Source organism: Ochotona princeps, chromosome 6, assembly GCF_030435755.1.
Source record: "Ochotona princeps isolate mOchPri1 chromosome 6, mOchPri1.hap1, whole genome shotgun sequence".
In the NCBI taxonomy this organism is placed as follows: domain Eukaryota; kingdom Metazoa; phylum Chordata; class Mammalia; order Lagomorpha; family Ochotonidae; genus Ochotona; species Ochotona princeps.
In genome coordinates, this window is record NC_080837.1 from 17,266,318 (window position 1) to 17,283,506 (window position 17,189).

At 43.7% G+C, this 17,189-nt stretch overlaps 1 protein-coding gene across 3 annotated transcripts in view; it reads right to left on the bottom strand.

The window, feature by feature from the left end:
• The window catches only part of TRIP4 (thyroid hormone receptor interactor 4), a 105,277-nt gene that overhangs the window by 22,397 nt on the left and 65,691 nt on the right, over positions 1 to 17,189 (bottom strand). For all 3 annotated transcript variants that reach the window (XM_058665684.1, XM_058665683.1, XM_058665685.1), the window contains exons 9-11: positions 15,515 to 15,702; positions 10,402 to 10,526; positions 7,522 to 7,613 (exon numbers count right to left, since the gene is read on the bottom strand). In XM_058665684.1, the coding sequence (XP_058521667.1) occupies positions 7,522 to 7,613; positions 10,402 to 10,526; positions 15,515 to 15,702 (405 nt within the window). The remainder of the gene's footprint in view (positions 1 to 7,521; positions 7,614 to 10,401; positions 10,527 to 15,514; positions 15,703 to 17,189) is intronic.

The window sequence follows — 17,189 nt, forward strand, 5'->3', positions numbered from 1 at the left end:
CCAGATGTAATATAAAGAATTTACCCAATGTGTGGATTACTCCAGTTTCTTTTGCCTTAAAAATTTCTCAGCTTCCCTTCCTGAGAGCAGGTATGGTGATTCTCTCTGAGGCTCAATTCCCGGCAGTTAAAATTCCATTTAACTAGAGCATTTTACTGTTCCATATTATATTATTGCAATTGCATTACAGAAATTATGTACTAAGGATGCAGTGATTAAAATTGATATTTGACTTAAAAAAAAAAAAAAGAATTTACCCACATTCTTCTCCTCCCTCATGATACTCTTCACAAAAAAAAAAAAAAAAAAAAAAAAGAAGAAGTATTCATTTGAAATACAAAGCTGCAGAGAGAGGGCGAGGGGAAGCTGAGGTGGGAAACAGAAAGAAAGAGATGTATTTTCTATCCACTGGTTCATTTCCCAGATGACTACAATAAACGGAGCTGGGTCAGAGCATAACCAAGGAGCCTGGAATGTCAGCTGGGTCTCCCTGATGCAGAGGCGCAAGAAGTTGGGTCTTTCACTACTTTCCCAGGCACAGTAGCAGGGAACTGGATCTGAAGTGCAGTAGCTGGGACTAGAACCAGCAGCTATATGGGATGCCAGCACTGCAGATGGGGGTCTTAACTTCGTATTACGGCACTGACACCCCACGTGTACTCTCTCTAGCTGAGCTGCAATTTACATTTTGTTTTTTTAAAGATTCATTTATTTTTCACTTGAAAGAGTTCCAGAGAGAATGACAGACAGAAGGATCTCCATTTGCTTTCTTTAATGGGTCTGGGAAAGCAGCAGAACGTGGCTCATGCAGTTGGCCCTTGTCACTGATGTGGAGATCAGGTGGAGTTCCTGGCTGCTGGCTTCAGTCTTTCAGTCCGGCACAGACTTGGACATTGTGTCCATTCTGGGAGTGAACCAGCAGATACAAGTTCTCTCTCTCCCTTTCATCTCCCTCATTGATCCTGCCTTTCAAATAAATAAATCTAAAAATAAACAAACAATAAACAAAACATTGGAGGAGCCAGCATTGTAGACAACTACATTAGGCCACTGCTTGGAAACAGTGATAGAATCTCTCTTCCTCTGTAACTCTGGCTTTCAAATAAATAACTAAATCTTTAAAAAAAAGTATATGTATCACATGCAAGGCACACACCTCATATCAGAGTGCCTGTGTTCAAGTCCTGACTGTAACTGTGATCTCAACTTTGTGCTAATGTGCACCCTAAAAAGCAGCAGGTTTTTGCCATTCACATTAAGGGCTCAAACTGAGTTCTGGCCTCCTGGGTCCATCCTGTCTAGCCCTAGCTGCCGAGGACATTTGGGGAATAAACCAGTGGATGGAAATGTGTCTCTCTGCCTTTCAAATAAGTATAATTAATTAACTTAAAAGAAAAGTCAAAACTGCCAGTTCTGAAGCAAACTACTGAGATTCTATTGGAAAAGGAAAAAGGAATAGACTAGAGAGGCAAAACATGATCCAAAGTCACAAAGGAAGTTAGCCTCAGCTGAAATAAAAACGATCAGATCTGGGTCCAGCACAATAGCCTAGTGGCTAAAGATGGAAGATCTTCCTCTCTGTTTTTTCTCCTCTCCATATACCTGACTGTCCAATAAAAATAAATCAATCTTAAAAAAAAAAAGATCAGATCTACACAGGTTTCCAAACACAATGTGTCAGTCAGACAGTAACGAAGCGCGTGTGAAAATGCTGAAGGAAGACAAAGGGTTAGGAAACTGGATATGTTTTCCTCTCAGTGAGCTCTCCTATGAGGATATAGAAAAGCCAAACATGGGCCCGGCGGCATGGCCTAGTGGTTAAAGTCCTCGCCTTGAACGTGCCAGGATCCCATTTGGGCGCCGGTTCTAATCCCGGCAGCTCCACTTCCCATCCAGCTCCCTGCTTGTGGCCTGGGAAAGCAGTCGAGGACGGCCTGCACCCGCATGGGAGACCTGGAGGAAGTTCCTGGTTCCTGGCTCCTGGCTCCGGATCGACACAGCACTGACTGTAGCGGCTCACTTGGGGAGTGAAACATCGGATGGAAGATCTTCCTCTCTCTCTCTCCTCCTCTCTGTATATCTGACTTTGTAATAAAAATAAATAAATTTTTAAAAAAAAGAAAAACCAAACATATCTTGACTAATGCTTTGCAAACAACCCATGATATCAATTCTGCAGTATGTGAACTGACAAAACATAGGGGTGGAAATGGGGGTGAGAACTCAAATTCAAAAAGCTTTGGGAGAGGGCCAGCAATGCAGTGTAACAAGTAAAGCCACCACTTGCAATGCCAGCATCCCATATGGGCAAGGGATCATATACTGGCAGCTGCACTTCTCATCCAACTTCCTGCTTGGGAAAAGCAGCAGAAGATGGCTCAAGGGCTAAGGACCATGGCACCCATGTGGAAGACCTGAAAGAAGCTTCTGGCTCCTGATTTTAGCCTGGCCCAGCCCTGGTCATTGTAGTTATTTTGGGATTGAACTACCAAATGAAATATATCTGTTTTTCCCTCTTTCTGTGTAATTCTTTCAAATAAATAAATGTCTTTAGAAAAAAGTTCTACACGCTATATTCACATCAGAGAATCATAATGAACAATAGGCATTTTAACGATCCTGAGAAGTTCTATAATAAGCAAACATTTCTTTAACCCAAAGACCCTTCCCAAATGCAAGTTTCAGGGAATATACATAGCATTTGATAGTATGGGAAATGTTAGTCCATGGTTATTATGTATAAAATTGTTTCTTCAGAAAAAAGAATGTGGCTGGTATAACAGACCTAGATGACAACATTTCTGACATGCTGGAACTCCAGCTATAGGCAACTTTCCAATTGTGGTCTAGACATTTTCCAAGAAGCAGTCATGTAGCAACGCTAAGACCTTTAATAATGATAATACTCCAATGAATAAATAAAACCAAAATAGGGCTATTTTCCAATCTGAGTTTATTCATACTCTGGCCAAAACAAAATCCTGACCAGGCAGTGGCACTGTGGTGCAAGGTGTTAAGCTGCCCTGCAACTTCAGAGAAAAGGACCTTCCATTCACTGATTCACTCTTCAAATGTTTACAAACAGCCAGGTCTAGACTCTATCACAGCCAGGAGCCTGAAACTGCAAACAAATGCCCCATGTGGGTGGGAAGAATACAAGTACCTGGGGACATAATCTGACACTTTCCCAGCATGTTGCATTAGCAGGAAGCTAGATTAGAAGTAGGACAGTCAGGACTTGAACTGGTACTTTGATACAGGATGCAGGTATCCCAAGCAGCAGTATAATCAGCTGATGTATTTAAATGTCATACAGGAGGGAAGTTGATAAGGAGAGCTGCCAGGACCTCCAGCTGGCAACATATGGGAAGAGTCTGACACTACCCGGGACGTAAGACAGTACAGAAACTCAAAGAGGAACAGCCTACTGACCTGAAAGAGAAGTAGCCTCAGAAAGCCAAAAAGGATTGGTTTTGTTCATTGGATTTCTGTTTCTGTAACCCTGCTTTTCTGCCTCTCTCTATACACATTTGTGGCAGAGAGAAACTGGTTGTCCAGAGACTGAAATCATTTGGTTTTGCATCAGGTGGTGGCTTGCTTGATCAATCAACAAGAAAGTAAAGCAAGGTCCTTTGTCAAAAAACACCATGCACACTGCTCAATGATCCCACATTCTCCATGAGAATGCAAACATTCCAAGAAGAAAACTATGCTATGTTATACTATGCTGTGAGGGACTTGACTATCCAAAAAAGCCTAAAGCAATATAAGGCATTTTCATAATGATTGCTTCTAGATTGAAAGAGAAAAGAGAAGACATTGAAAAACATGGACAAAGAGCTCGTAGGAGGATAGCATAGGCACAAATGTTTAGGGAAAAGGACCAGCATGTGTATGTTTTGCCCACATTTGGATCATATACTAAGAGCAGAACAAAAGAGTAGCAGTCAAAATTCCCAGCAATATGCATGTGTTATACTCACACACATGCAGTAATCAAAGAAAGCTGAAGTAGCAATTCAAAAGAAAAGACAGAAATCTACAAAAATAACAACCGTTAGCTAAAATCTCTGAGAAAAAGGATAGAACTGTGGCATAATGTATAAAGCTGTGGCCTGTGGTTCTGGCATTCCAAAGGGCACTGAGCTGAGTCCCGGCTGTTCCATTTCCGATCTGGCTCCCAGTACTCAGGAGGCTGACCCCAGGGAGAGAGATGGAGGAAGCTCTTGGCTCCTGGCTTCCAACAGGCCCAGTTAGGGCTATCTGTGGCCATCAGGGGAGTAAACAAGCAGATGGAAGATTGCTCCTCCCACTAACCTATGCAACTCCGCCTTTCAAATAAAAACAAATACATCTTCTTAAAAAGCACATGATTAAAAAACAAGGGCAAAGAAAAAATGAAATGGGTAGGAATAATGGAAAGACAAAAGGATTGGGATGGGTATTTGGCACAGTGGTTAAGAGGCGAGTGTGTAATGTCTGGGTTGGAGCTTTGGTTCTGCTTCCATACTTCTGCTGATGCACATCCCGGGAGCCAGTGGTAAAAGTTAGAATGTTTGGGTCCCTGCTACCCGCTTGGTAGACCTAGATTGAGTTTTGAGCTCCTGGCTAGCCCTCGCCGGTACCAGCACCTGCACTGGGGGAGTGAATTGCCTTTCAGACAAATACATGTTAAAAAGCAGACATTAGTAATAATAATAAAAAGCAAAGTTGTATGAAAAAAATGAATTCATCACAAAAATTCAGCTGACCTACACTTTCTTAAGCTTAGTAGCACAAATTGTATTGGCCAAAGTAATTTCAAAGAACAAGAAATAAAGACCACAATTCAGAAATACTCAAATAGTCAGTCTTCTAGCGCCCTCTACGGTCTGCAACATTATCTTAGTTATGTCAATCCAATTTTTTTAGTGTTCAAAATCAAAATACATACATAGACAATGGCAGAGTCCAGCATCTTACTGTCAAGATATATTTAACCGTTTTCATTGGGAATCCATTTCAGATATGGAAGCAGAAATGCATACTGCCCTGTATCCTCACATTTGGCTATGATAATCTCCATTACACATTTATTATACATCCCTTTAAATGAAAATATACAAAACAAAAACAGGAAGAAAAATAGAAATTTACAATGCCATGAAATTAAATAACACGCTACTGAATGACTAATGTGTCCCTGAAGAAATGAAAATCAAGAACCTTCTTGAAAAAAAATGATGCTACTGTATAACAATATAGGGGGAAACAAGTGAGGGGAAGAGGGCTTTGGAGAGGGGTTAAGAGCTTACTTAACTATGGAATCAGCGTGGTAGCCTAGTGGCTAAAGTTCTCACCTTGAAAGCGCCTGGATACCATATGGGCACCAGTTCTAATTCCGGCAGCCCCTCTTCCTATCCAGCTCCCTACTTGGGCCCTGGGGAGTGAATTAAATGGAAGAGCTTCCTCTCTGTCTCTCCTCCTCTCTATACATCTGACTTTCTGATAAAAATAAATAACTCTTTTAAAAAAAAAAAAAGAACCTATGTAACTTATAGTAAAATAACGATCATAAAACAAAAATTAAAACATGAGTACATTGATAAGATATACTTGTATATTTACACACACACATCTTAAATCTGGCACAGTCCAGGAAACCAGAGTTTAAATATACTTTTTAAAGATTTTTACTTTTTTTTATTTGAAAGTCAGGTGTACAGAAAGGAGGAGAGACAGAGAAGAAGAGCTTCCATTCAATGTTTCACTCTCCAAGTGGCCACAATGGCCAGAGCTGAGCCGATCCAAAGACAGGAGCCAGGAGCCTCTTCCGGGTCTCCCACACGGGTGCAGGGTCCTAAGGCTTTGGGCCGACCTCGACTGCTTTCCCAGACCACAGACAGGCTGCCAAGATGCGAACTGGAGCCCCTATGGGATCCTGGTGTGTGCAAGGTGAGGACTTTAGCCACTAGACCACTGTACCAGGCCCTAGACATACTTACTTTTAATGAGTTCAATAGCCTACACTAAATGTCCAGAATAAAAAGTAACATAACCTGTAAATCCCATTAACTAATCAAAACAATCTGATGTGGAGCAAGGAGCAGGCAGGGGGCTCCCCAGCATGGTGTTGGCATCCCATATGGGGACCAGTTCGAGTCCTGGCTGCTGCACTTCCGATCCTGCTCTCTGCTTATGGCCCAGGAAAGCAGCAGAGGACGGCCCAGGGCCTTGGGCCCTACATCCACATGAAAGATAAGAAAGAAGTTCCTGGCCCCCAGCTTCCAATCAGCCCAGCTCTGACCATTGGAGCCATTTCAAGAATGAACCAATGGATAAAAGATCTCTCTCTGTCTCTCACTGTTTCTCCTTTTCGCTCTATAACTTTGACTTTCAAGTAGATAAATTAAAAAAAAAAAAATTGGGCCTGGCACGGTAGCCTAGTGGCTAAAGTCTTCACCTTGCATGTGCCAGGATCCCATATGGGCGCTGGTCTTAATCCAGGTGACCCCACTTCAAGGGATAACTAAAGGTTTCTTCAGTAAAAGCACAAAAACCTTGTGTAAGAAGTAAAGATCCTGTGCAACCTGGATTGCTCCAAGAGCTTTTTAAGTAGAAATATAGATGTACCACTTCCCTACACACTGGAAACCAAGGTTATCACTAAGATTTTCTGCTTCTGCCCTAATCCTGGTGTTTTTTTTTTTCTTTTTTTCTTTTTTAGATCTATTTTCTTTTTTCACAAAGAGAAGAGACAGAGATTTTCCATACATTTGTTCACTCTCCAACGGGCAAAAGTGGCCAGAGTTATACACACACACACACACAGACAAACAGAGGGACACAGAGAAAGAGCAATCTCCCCAGCTAAAGCCAGGAGCTTTATCTGGGTCTCCCAGCTAGGTATAGAGGCCCAGGGACTTTTATCATCTTCCGCTGTTTCCCCAGTATATTTAGCAGGGAGCTGAACTGGAGGTAGAATAGCTCAGACTTGAAACAGCATCCATACGGGATGTTGGTGTCACAGGCAGTAGACTTTCCTCCATGCTACAAAGCTGACCTTCCGTGCTACAATCGTTTCAACACTCAGGATTTCCTTCTTAAAAGACCCCCCTCAGGGCTAGTGCATTGGCTCAACTGGCTAATCCTACCCCTTGCAAACCTGGCATCCTGTATGGGTTCTGGTTCATGTACTGGGTGCTCCACTTCCCATACAGCTCCCTGCCTATGGCCTGGGAAAGTAGCAGGGCCCAGAGCCTTGGGACCCTGAACCCACATGGCAGACCCAAAAGAAGCTCCTGGCTTCAAATCATCTCAGCTTTGATCACTGTCCCCACTTGGGGAGTGAACCAGTGGATGGAAGATTTTTCTGTCCTATCTCTCTGTACTTCTGCCTTTCCAATGAAAATAAGTAAATATATTTTTAAAAAGAAAAGGACTCTCCTCATAAATGTAAATTCAATTTCAAGCATTACATTAGCTTTAGAATCTAAACAAGCCTGTACTTATTCAGAAGCAGTACAGGTGTTCTTTACTTACCTGCTCCTTGAACTCTTTCTGGGATAAGCAGTCAGTCAAGTCCACACAGCCTAGAAGACATCCTGATGGATAGTCATTTGGAAACTCCACATCTGAATCAAGAATAACAAAGGGATTGGATCATTTCCTTCTTTGTGACCCTAAAACTAAGAAATATGTTTCAATTTGAAACAAGTAACTCTTTCCATTATTTATTTGTAAGCATAAGGAAAACAATGAGGCATTTATCTGATACAAATATTTGTATTTAGTAAAAAAATCTAATGAGCAGCTGGCTTGGCCAATTATCCACATGCTAAGAAGCTAGGGAATTTTTACTTAAGCAAACTATTCCCTTACTCCATCAAAATTCAAGGACCCCCAAGTTGATTCCAAACAAATTCCAACTAGATTAGATTGGAATGTCCTGATGATGAATACTGGAAATCAAAAAAGGCAGCTACAGGTAACAAGGGACAAACTATAAAAATGTGATTAAAAACATTAAGAATGAATATCAGAACACAAACCTAAAACAAGCCAAAGGAGAAATGTGCCTTTTAAGCATACACTTTAGAGCCTTAATACTTGGTTTCTTTGATATGTTGAAAGTTGGTTCTGTAATTATGCTTTCACTCTACTTTCAAATCAACTTTATGTGCTGGATAAAATAAAATAAAAGAAACAGGATTCTCAAGGGTCAGAGGGATTCAAATTCACAGTGCTTGAAGTAACTCCCAAAATACTTGGCTTCAGGCAGTAAACTTTGATCTGCCCAAATCGCGTAGTAACTCACAATAAAAAGAATCTTCAAGATGGGGGCACCATGGGTACAGCCACAACCTGCAGCACCAGTATGCTATATGAGAGCAGGTTTGAGTTCCAGCTGCTCTGCTTTTCTTTTTTTTTTTTTAAGATTTATTTCATTGTTATTGAAAAATCAGACACACAAAGAGGAGGAGACAAACATCTTCCATCTGATGATTCAAGTGACCACAAAGGCCAGAGCTGAGCCAATCCAAAGCCAGGAGCCAGGAGCTTCCTCTGGATCTACCACGAGGGTACAGGATCCCAAGGCTTTGGGCTGTCCTTGTCTGCTTTCCCAGACCACAGGCAGGGAGCTGGATGGGAAGCAGGGCTGCTGGGATTGGAATTGGCACCCCTATGGCATCCTGGTGCGTTCAAGACAAGGACTTTAGCTGCTAGGCCACTGCGTTGGGCCACTGCTCTGCTTTTGATCCAGCTCCGTAACGCTCCTGAGAAAGCAGAGGAGGATGGCCCAAGTGCTTGAGCCCTGATCCATGTGGGAGACCCAGAAGAAATCTCTTGGCTTGTGGCTTTAAACTGGCCGAGCCCTGGCAATTACGGCTATTTGGGGAGTGACCCAGAGGATGGAATCTCTGTCTCTCTCTTTCTCTCTCTATGCCTCTCCCTGTCTACCTCTGTAAATAAAATATATTTTTAAAATTATTATCTGTGGTTGTACTTCCCAATCCAGAGTTTAAGCAGTCATTTAACCTTCATGTTAAAAAAGAGAAGATTTTCTCAAGTAATATTGATACTAGATTTTTCATGTTAGATACCGACATTTCTATTTCTAATGTGTGGATAACTGGCTATTATTTTGACACTAAAAAATAAATACAAGCTTTAGGACTTCGTTGTGGCATAGTGGGTAAGGTCAATACCTATGACACTGACATTCCGTATGGATGCCTGGCAGTTTGTGTCCTGGCTGCTCCATTTCTGACCCAGCTCTCTGTTAATGCACCTAGAGCAGCCGTGGAATGAAAGATGCCTCAACTGTTTGGGCCCCTGCTACCTATATGGAGACCTGGATGATGCTTCTGGCTCCTGGCTTGGTCTGGCCCAGTCCTGGCATTGCAGCCATCTGAAGGGTGAACCAGTGCATGCAAGATTCTTTGTCTCTCTCTCTTTCCTTTTCTTTCTTTCTTTACTTACTTACTTATATTGGAAAGGCAGATTTACAGAGAGAACAGACAGAACTTCCATCCACTGGTTCACTCCCTAAGTCGTAACAACTGGAGTTGACACAACCTGAAGCTAGGAACTAGAAGCTTCTTCCGGGTCTCTCAGATTGGTGCAGAGTCCAAAGGCTTTGGGCTGTCCTCTGCTGCTTTCCCAGGCCATAGGCAGGGAGCTGGGTGGGAAGTGGATGAGCCAGGACATGAACCAGTGCCCATATAGGATCCATACGTTTGCAAGGTGAGGATTTGGCCACTGAGTCATAGGGCCAGGCACCTCACTCTCTTTCAAAATAAATAAATCTTACTTTAAAAAAAAAGTCTCGGCAGCGTGGCCTAGTGGCTAAGGTCCTTGCCTTGATCCCATATGGCTGCTGGTTCTAATCCCAGCAGCTCCACTTCCTCTCTATCTCTCTTCCTCTCAGTATATCTGACTTTGTAATGAAAATAAAATAAATCTTAAAAAAAAAAAAAAAAAAAAGAATTATTAAAAAAAAAAAAAAAGTCTCTTCTAAGCAATAAAAAGCCACAAGAACAAGAAAGTGAAACATGATTATTTATAATTTCTCTCCACAAAGTAAGATGGGAATGAGACTATAAGGCTGTTAACCTTTTTTTTTCTCTTTTTAAGATTTTATTTATTTTTATTGGAAAGTCAGATTTACACAGAGAAGGAGAGACAGAAAAAAAGATCTTCCATCCATTGGTTCACACCCCAACTAGCCGTAATGGCCGGAGCCAATCAGAAGCCAGGAGCCAGGAGCCCCCATATGGGTGCAGGGTCCCAAGGCTTTAGGCCATCCTCTACTGCTTTCTTAGGCCACAAGCAGGGAGCTGGATGGGAAGTGGAGCAGCTGGAATATGAACTGGTGCCAATATGGGATCCTATGCTACTGTGCCAGACCGGGACTGTTACCTTTCCCACGAAGAAGACGATATGTAGCCTGGAGTTCTGACACTTCTTGAGGGGAAGGTCTTTTGCCTGTAGCTGCTATCCAAAGCCGTCCTCTGTGGGGGGTGTACCAGGATCTTCCCTCTACCCTTCAAAAAAATGCAAATTTAGTATGAAGGATTTAAATTATAGAGTGCTGGAAAATTCCATAATTTACAATAAATGTATGATCCTGCACCAAAAGGGATACTTTTTGTAAAAAAACACTCTCACATAACCCTTCACCTGAGGAGGAGTCTTATTCTCCAATTTCTCATACTGTTGCAACAAAAACAACTTATGGGGGCCCGGCAGCGTGGCCTAGCAGCTAAAGTCCTCGCCTTGAAAGCCCCGGGATCCCATATGGGCGCCAGTTCTAATCCCGGCAGATCCCTACTTGTGGCCTGGGAAAGCAGTCGAGGACGGCCCAGTGCATTGGGACCCTGCACCCGCGTGGGAGACCCGGAAGAGGTTCCTGGTTCCCGGCACTGGATTGGCGCACACCGGCCCGTTGCGGCTCACTTGGGGAGTGAAACATTGGATGGAAGATCTTCCTCCCTGTCTCTCTTCCTCTCTGTATATCCGGCTTTCCAATAATAATAAAATCTTTAAAAAAAAAAAAAAAAAAACAACTTATGCCTCTCATCTCTGATGTTTATTTAACTAATCCCTTTCATTCGGATTTGGGGACATCAACGACCTTGGGACTTCTACATGACAAGTCTTTATTTCCAAAGCATACCAGCTCTCAGAGAAACAGAAGGCCTTGTACTTGCTGGAAATCAAGGCTAACATTTTATTCAAACATCTGTTGATGTGTTTTCCAACCTGACAGGAAGCTCCTCACTCACATATAATTTCCCAAGAACAATACTTCTGTAATTATTATTTACTGGAATTTAATTAAACAGAAATGCTTACCATCCGTCTTCAATTGCAATCACATACCCATTTACATTTTCTAATTATTTATATTATGTTCTTTCTGGATAATTAATCAACTTGCTGACTAGTTTGAATTAATTTCTAAACAGAATAACGGGACACATTTAGAGTTTAATTACTTGACCACTTTCCAAGAGTTACAAAAAGATGTTTCTCTTTCACCTCCCACTAAATTAAATAAAATATCTTGTATTATACCTCTCTTATCTTACTCTTATAATGGGAGTTAGGGTTGTATATTTTCATATTCTTAATTTTCAACATATAATGAATTACAAAAGTGCCAGGCACATAGGAGGTGCTCAATACAGCAAATGACTGATACATATCTTTCTCTAATCCTGTGAGGACCTCAGGAGCCCAAGGGGTCTATGGCTAGTAGACCACCCAAGCAAGTAGGCAGGGATGTGGCATGGTGCATTTAACAGTGAATCACTGGAGACAGTTTGGATAGACATGTGTTCGTTTATCAGCAATTGAGCACAAGCTTATGTAGGGTAAGGCAGGGAAGACAAGTTTTACGGTAGTAACAGTAATTCTATAGGCCATGAGTATATATGATATATATATATATATATAGTCAATATATATAGTCTAGTCAATTAGTCTTAAGGTCACATACATAGCCGGGAGGCACTGTGCAGCCCATCCACATCCTGAAGTTGCTTATAACAAAACGGGTTTTTGATAAGGGTAGGTCAGGGAGGAGGTGACCCAGTTAGGGTACACATGGAAGGGAGGTATGCCAGGAGCTCTGGCCTCCTGTTAACCACTTCAGGCCAAAGCTGGGGCGCCTCCAGGTATCTGCTGAGTCCAAGAGGCCTCTAGGTGTGCACTAAGTTTATGGGGTCTTTAGGCAAGCACCAAGGTCTGGGGACCTCCAGACGTGTGCCAAGACTCAGGGGTCTCTACGCATACTCTGAAGCCATGAGATCTCTAGGCATCTGCTGAGGCCCCTCCCAGGACCCCTGGCCCTTAGTGTAGGCCAGGTAAGTTGAAACCCCTCTGGGCACCGGTTCACCCACACAAACCAAATCACCTGAAGTGTTACTGTGACAACAGCTCTGCCAATAGGGCAGACCACCCACTTCATTGCTGTGGGATTAGTCATGTATGCTGGATGCTCATCCTGTTCTTTTTTGCGAAAAAAATCCGAGTAACAGGGATCCAAAATAGGCAGAGAGAAACGTAAATATTCTGAATCCTCAGCAGAAGGCAAGCTGTTTAGATCTCTACTTTGGAAAAGGGAGACACCTACGTTAGAGTGCTGAATGAGAACAGACATCTGAAGGCTTTGCTGCTCTGAAGCAGCAGCAGGACATGTGCACTGCTAGCTTCCATGTGCACTGACTGCAGAGGCAGAGGAACAGAGGGTGAGGAACAGACAAGCCAGATCTGCCTTTCACTGCACCACTCCCCCGTGTTTGCAACCAGCAGGGGTAGGCATGTTGAAGTCACGTGCCTGAAACTCCATCAGGGTCTCCCACGTGGGTGGTAGGAACCCAAGTATTTGAAGTTTGATCTGCTGCCTCCACCGCACACCAGCAGGAAGCTAATTTGAAACACAGAGCAGCTGGAGTTCAAAATAGGCACCCCAGTATGGGAGGATGACATCACAAAGGACAGCTTAAAACGCTGGGCCACAAAGCCCACCTCATACTAGTTCTAACAGCACTATAATTAAAGGCCAAAGCAAGAAAGTCTGACCTCCAAGAAGAAAGAGTGTAGTGTGCCTTACACAATGGGAAAGTGACAGGTCACAGAGAGTCAATCAGGTGAAAATGACTGTTCCTAAATCTGATTTTTATTCAGGAAAGTCAGAAAAACAACAAGAGACTACACAGGGTGAACAGAACACTGGGAAAACCTGAGCTCTAGTTCCATCTGCCATCAAACAGTTCATAATTCAGAGTCATCTACTTGCTCTTAGCCGGCCTCTCTGACCTTGTTTATAATAACACTGGTTCCATCTGCTGTATGGGGATGCACCTCATTTTTAACTCTACCTAACTCTTCCAGAAGCCAGAAACTTTTCCAGATTTCTCATGTAGTTACTTCTCCCACTGCTTTCCCAGGCCAGCAGCAGGGAACTGAACTGGAAGTGCAGCAACTGGGTCTTGAACAGCACCTGTATGGTATGCTGAGGCCATGGCAGAGCATTAGTCTGCCCCATAAGTGTTTTTTTTTTCAAAGATTTATTTATTTTTATTACAAAGTCAGAAATACAGAGAGAGGAGGAGAGACAGAGAGGTACATCTTCCGTTCGATGATTCACTCCCCAAGTGAGTTGCAATGGCTGGAGCTATGCCAATCCGAAGCCGAGAGCCAGGAACCTCCTCCATGTCTCCCACACGGGTGCAGGGTCCCAAGGCTTTGACCTCGACTGCTTTCCCAGGCCACAAGCAGGGAGCTGGATGGGAAATGGAGCTGCCGGGATTAGAACCGGCGCCCATATGGGATCCCGGGGCTTTCAAGGCGAGGACTTTAGCCGCTAGGCCATGCCGCCGGGCCCAGTAATAATACCTTTTTAGTCGTTGGCTTATAAAGCAAACTTAACAAAGAAATGTAAGAACTCAAGTCATAACAAAGAGAGTATGCTTTTTTTTTTCAGCTTTGTAAGGAAGTTTATTAAAAAAACACTTCTGGGGCCCGGCGCGGTAGCCTAGCAGCTTAAGTCTCCACCTTGAACGTGCCAGGATCCCATATGGGTGCCGGTTCTAATCCCAGCAGCTCCACTTCTCATCCAGCTCCTTGCTTGTGACGTGGGAAAGCAGTCGAGGACGGCCCAGTGCATTGGGACACTGCACCAGCGTGGGAGACCCGGAAGAGGTTCCTGGTTCCCGGCTGCAGATCGGTGCGTGGCGGCCCGTTGCGGCTCACTTGGGGAGTGAATCATCGGACGGAAGATCTTCCTCTCTGTCTCTCCTCCTCTCTGTATATCTGACTTTGTAATAAAATAAATAAATCTTTTAAAAAAAAAGGTATTATTACAGTTTTAATTTATAAATTTAAAAATTCATAGTTAAAAAAAATACCAACTTGGACCCAGCACAATAGCCTAGTGGCTAAAACCCTTGCCTTGCATGCACCAGGATCTCAACTGAGCACTGGTTCATGTCCTGGGTGCTTCATTTTCCTTCCAGCTCCCAAGCCTGGGGACCCTACACTCATGTGGGAGACCTGGAGAAAGCTCCTGGCTCCTAGTTTCAAACTGGGCAGCTCCAGCCATCGCGGACACTTGGGAAGTAAACCAGTGGATGGAAGATTTTTGTCTCTCCTTGACTCTAGGTCTGACTTTCCAATTAAAATAATAAATAAGTCTTTAGAAAAAAACCCAACTCAATAACATGGATTCAATCATATAAATCATCATTAATTCCAGTTCGTAAAACTAAGTCCAGTTTGTGTCACTCTAAGCTCTTATACTGCAACAGGTGCTGTGGCATAGCCAGTAAAGCTGCCACACGCAGTTCCAACATTCCATAGTCACTTGTTTTGAGTCCCAGATGCTCTTCACTTCTAACCCAGATCCCTGCTGAAGTGTGTAGGAAAGCAATGGAACATGGGCCAAATGTGTGGGCCTTTGCACCCGCATGGGAGGCCAGGAAGAAACTCCTGGCTCCAGACCAGCCCAGTTCTGGCCATTGCTGCTATTTCAAGTGTGAATCAGCAGATTAAGATCTCCCTCTCCCTTTGTTTCTCTCTCTCTCAGTGACTTACTCTGTCTTTCTTTTTTTCTTTTTTTTTTTAAGATTTATTCATTTTATTACAGCCAGATATACAGAGAGGAGGAGAGACAGAGAGGAAGATCTTCCGTCCGATGATTCACTCCCCAAGTGAGCCGCAACGGGCCGGTGCTGTGCTGATCCGAAGCTGGGAACCAGGAACTCTTCCAGGTCTCCCACGTGGGTGCAGTGTCCCAATGCATTGGGCCGTCCTCGACTGCTATCCCAGGCCACAAGCAGGGAGCTGGATGGGAAGTGGAGCTGCCGGGATTAGAACCGGCGCCCATATGGGATCCCGGGACTTTCAAGGCGAGGACTTTAGCCGCTAGGCCACGCAGCTGGGCCCGACTTACTCTGTCTTTCAAATAAATAAATAGATCCTAAAAATATATAAAAAAATTCTTTTAAGATTCATTTCTGATTTTTACCTTTTAATCCCTCTCACGAGCAAAGAGGCCCATGGCTGATGCATAGAAAGGCACCAGCCGCCATCAAAGCCTTCCTGGAATTCTTCATCTTGAATGCGCAGCTGGTGTGGATGCAAGCTGGACTCTACTCCCAATCCTGCTGAACGGAAAGCCTTCTTCTGGGAGCCTGCACATGTATGGTCAACCCACTAAATGGGGAAGGAAAAAAAAAAAGACACACAGTTCTGTCTGAGAAGAGAAAACCTTGCAGTAAAGAACCAAAATGAGATGCCTGCTTACAGTGAGAAAATCCTATTGGGAACGTTTTATACAAATGTATCCATCTTTTCAAAACACAAGGCCAAAACAGGTGAAATGGATCCCATCTCACGGACAACCAGAGTGGTGGAGCCGGTGGTTCAGCAGATCAGCTGGTTGCTTGTGATGCTTGCATCCCATAAGGGAATATTGGACTGGATGCCAGCTACTCTGCTTTCATTCCTTTTCTCTTTCTTTCTTTTTTTTTTTTAAAGGTTTATTTATTCCTATTGGTAAGTCAGAAAGATAGAGAGGAGGAGAGATTCACTGAATCACTCCTCAAGTGGCCGCAAAAGCCGGAGCTGAGCCAATCCGAAGTAAGGAGCCCAGAGCTTATTCTAGGTCTCCCACGTGGGTGCAGGGTTCCAAGGCTTTGGGCCGTCCTCAACTGCTTTCCCAGGCCACAAGCAGGGAGCTGGATGGGAAGTGGGGCCACTGGGACATGAACCAGTGCCCATAAGGGATCCTGGTGTGTGCAAGGCGTAACCACTAGGTTACTGTGCCAGGCCCACTACTATGGTTGCAATTCAACACAAACGTCAGACCAAAAGAGCTTAATTATTTCCACTTTATTTATTAATTTTTAAAATTTATTTGATGGGGCTCGGCAACGTGGCCTAGTGGCTAAGGTCCTCGCCTTGATCCCATATGGCCGCTGGTTCTAATCCCGGCAGCTCCACTTCCTCTCTATCTCTCTTCCTCTCAGTATATCTGACTTTGTAATAAAAATAAAATAAATCTTAAAAAAAAAAATTATTTGATGGGCTGGTGCCATGGCTCAATAGGCTAATCTCCACCTTCAAGGGCCAGAAGTCCATTTGGGTACTGGTTTGTGTCCCAGATGCCCCACTTTATATCCAGTTCCCTACTTGAGCCCTGGGAAGGCAGATGAGGACAGCCTAAGTGCTTGGGACCCTGCATCAACGGTGGGAGACCTTGAAGAGGCTCCTAATTCCTGGCTCCTGGTTTCACAAAGGCTCAGCTCCAGCCTTTGCAGCCAGTTAGGGAATGAATCAGCAGATGGAAGTATTCTCTGTCTTCCCTTTCTAAATAAATCTGCCTTTCAAGTAAAAATAAATAAATCCTTTAAAAGAATTATTTGGAGGCCTGGTGTGGTAGCCTAGTGGCTACAGTCCTTGCCTTGAATGTACCAGAATCCCATATAGGTGGTGGTGCATATCGCAGCTGCTCCACTTCCCATCCAGCTCCCTGACTGTGGCCCAGGAAAATAGTGGAGGATGGCCCAAAGCCCTGGGACCCTGTGCCCATGTGGGAGACCCACAGCAAGCTCCTGGTTTCACATTGGCTCAGCTCCAGCTGTTCTGGCCACTTGGGAGTAAACTAGCTGATGAAGATCTTTCTCTCTGTTTCTCCTCTC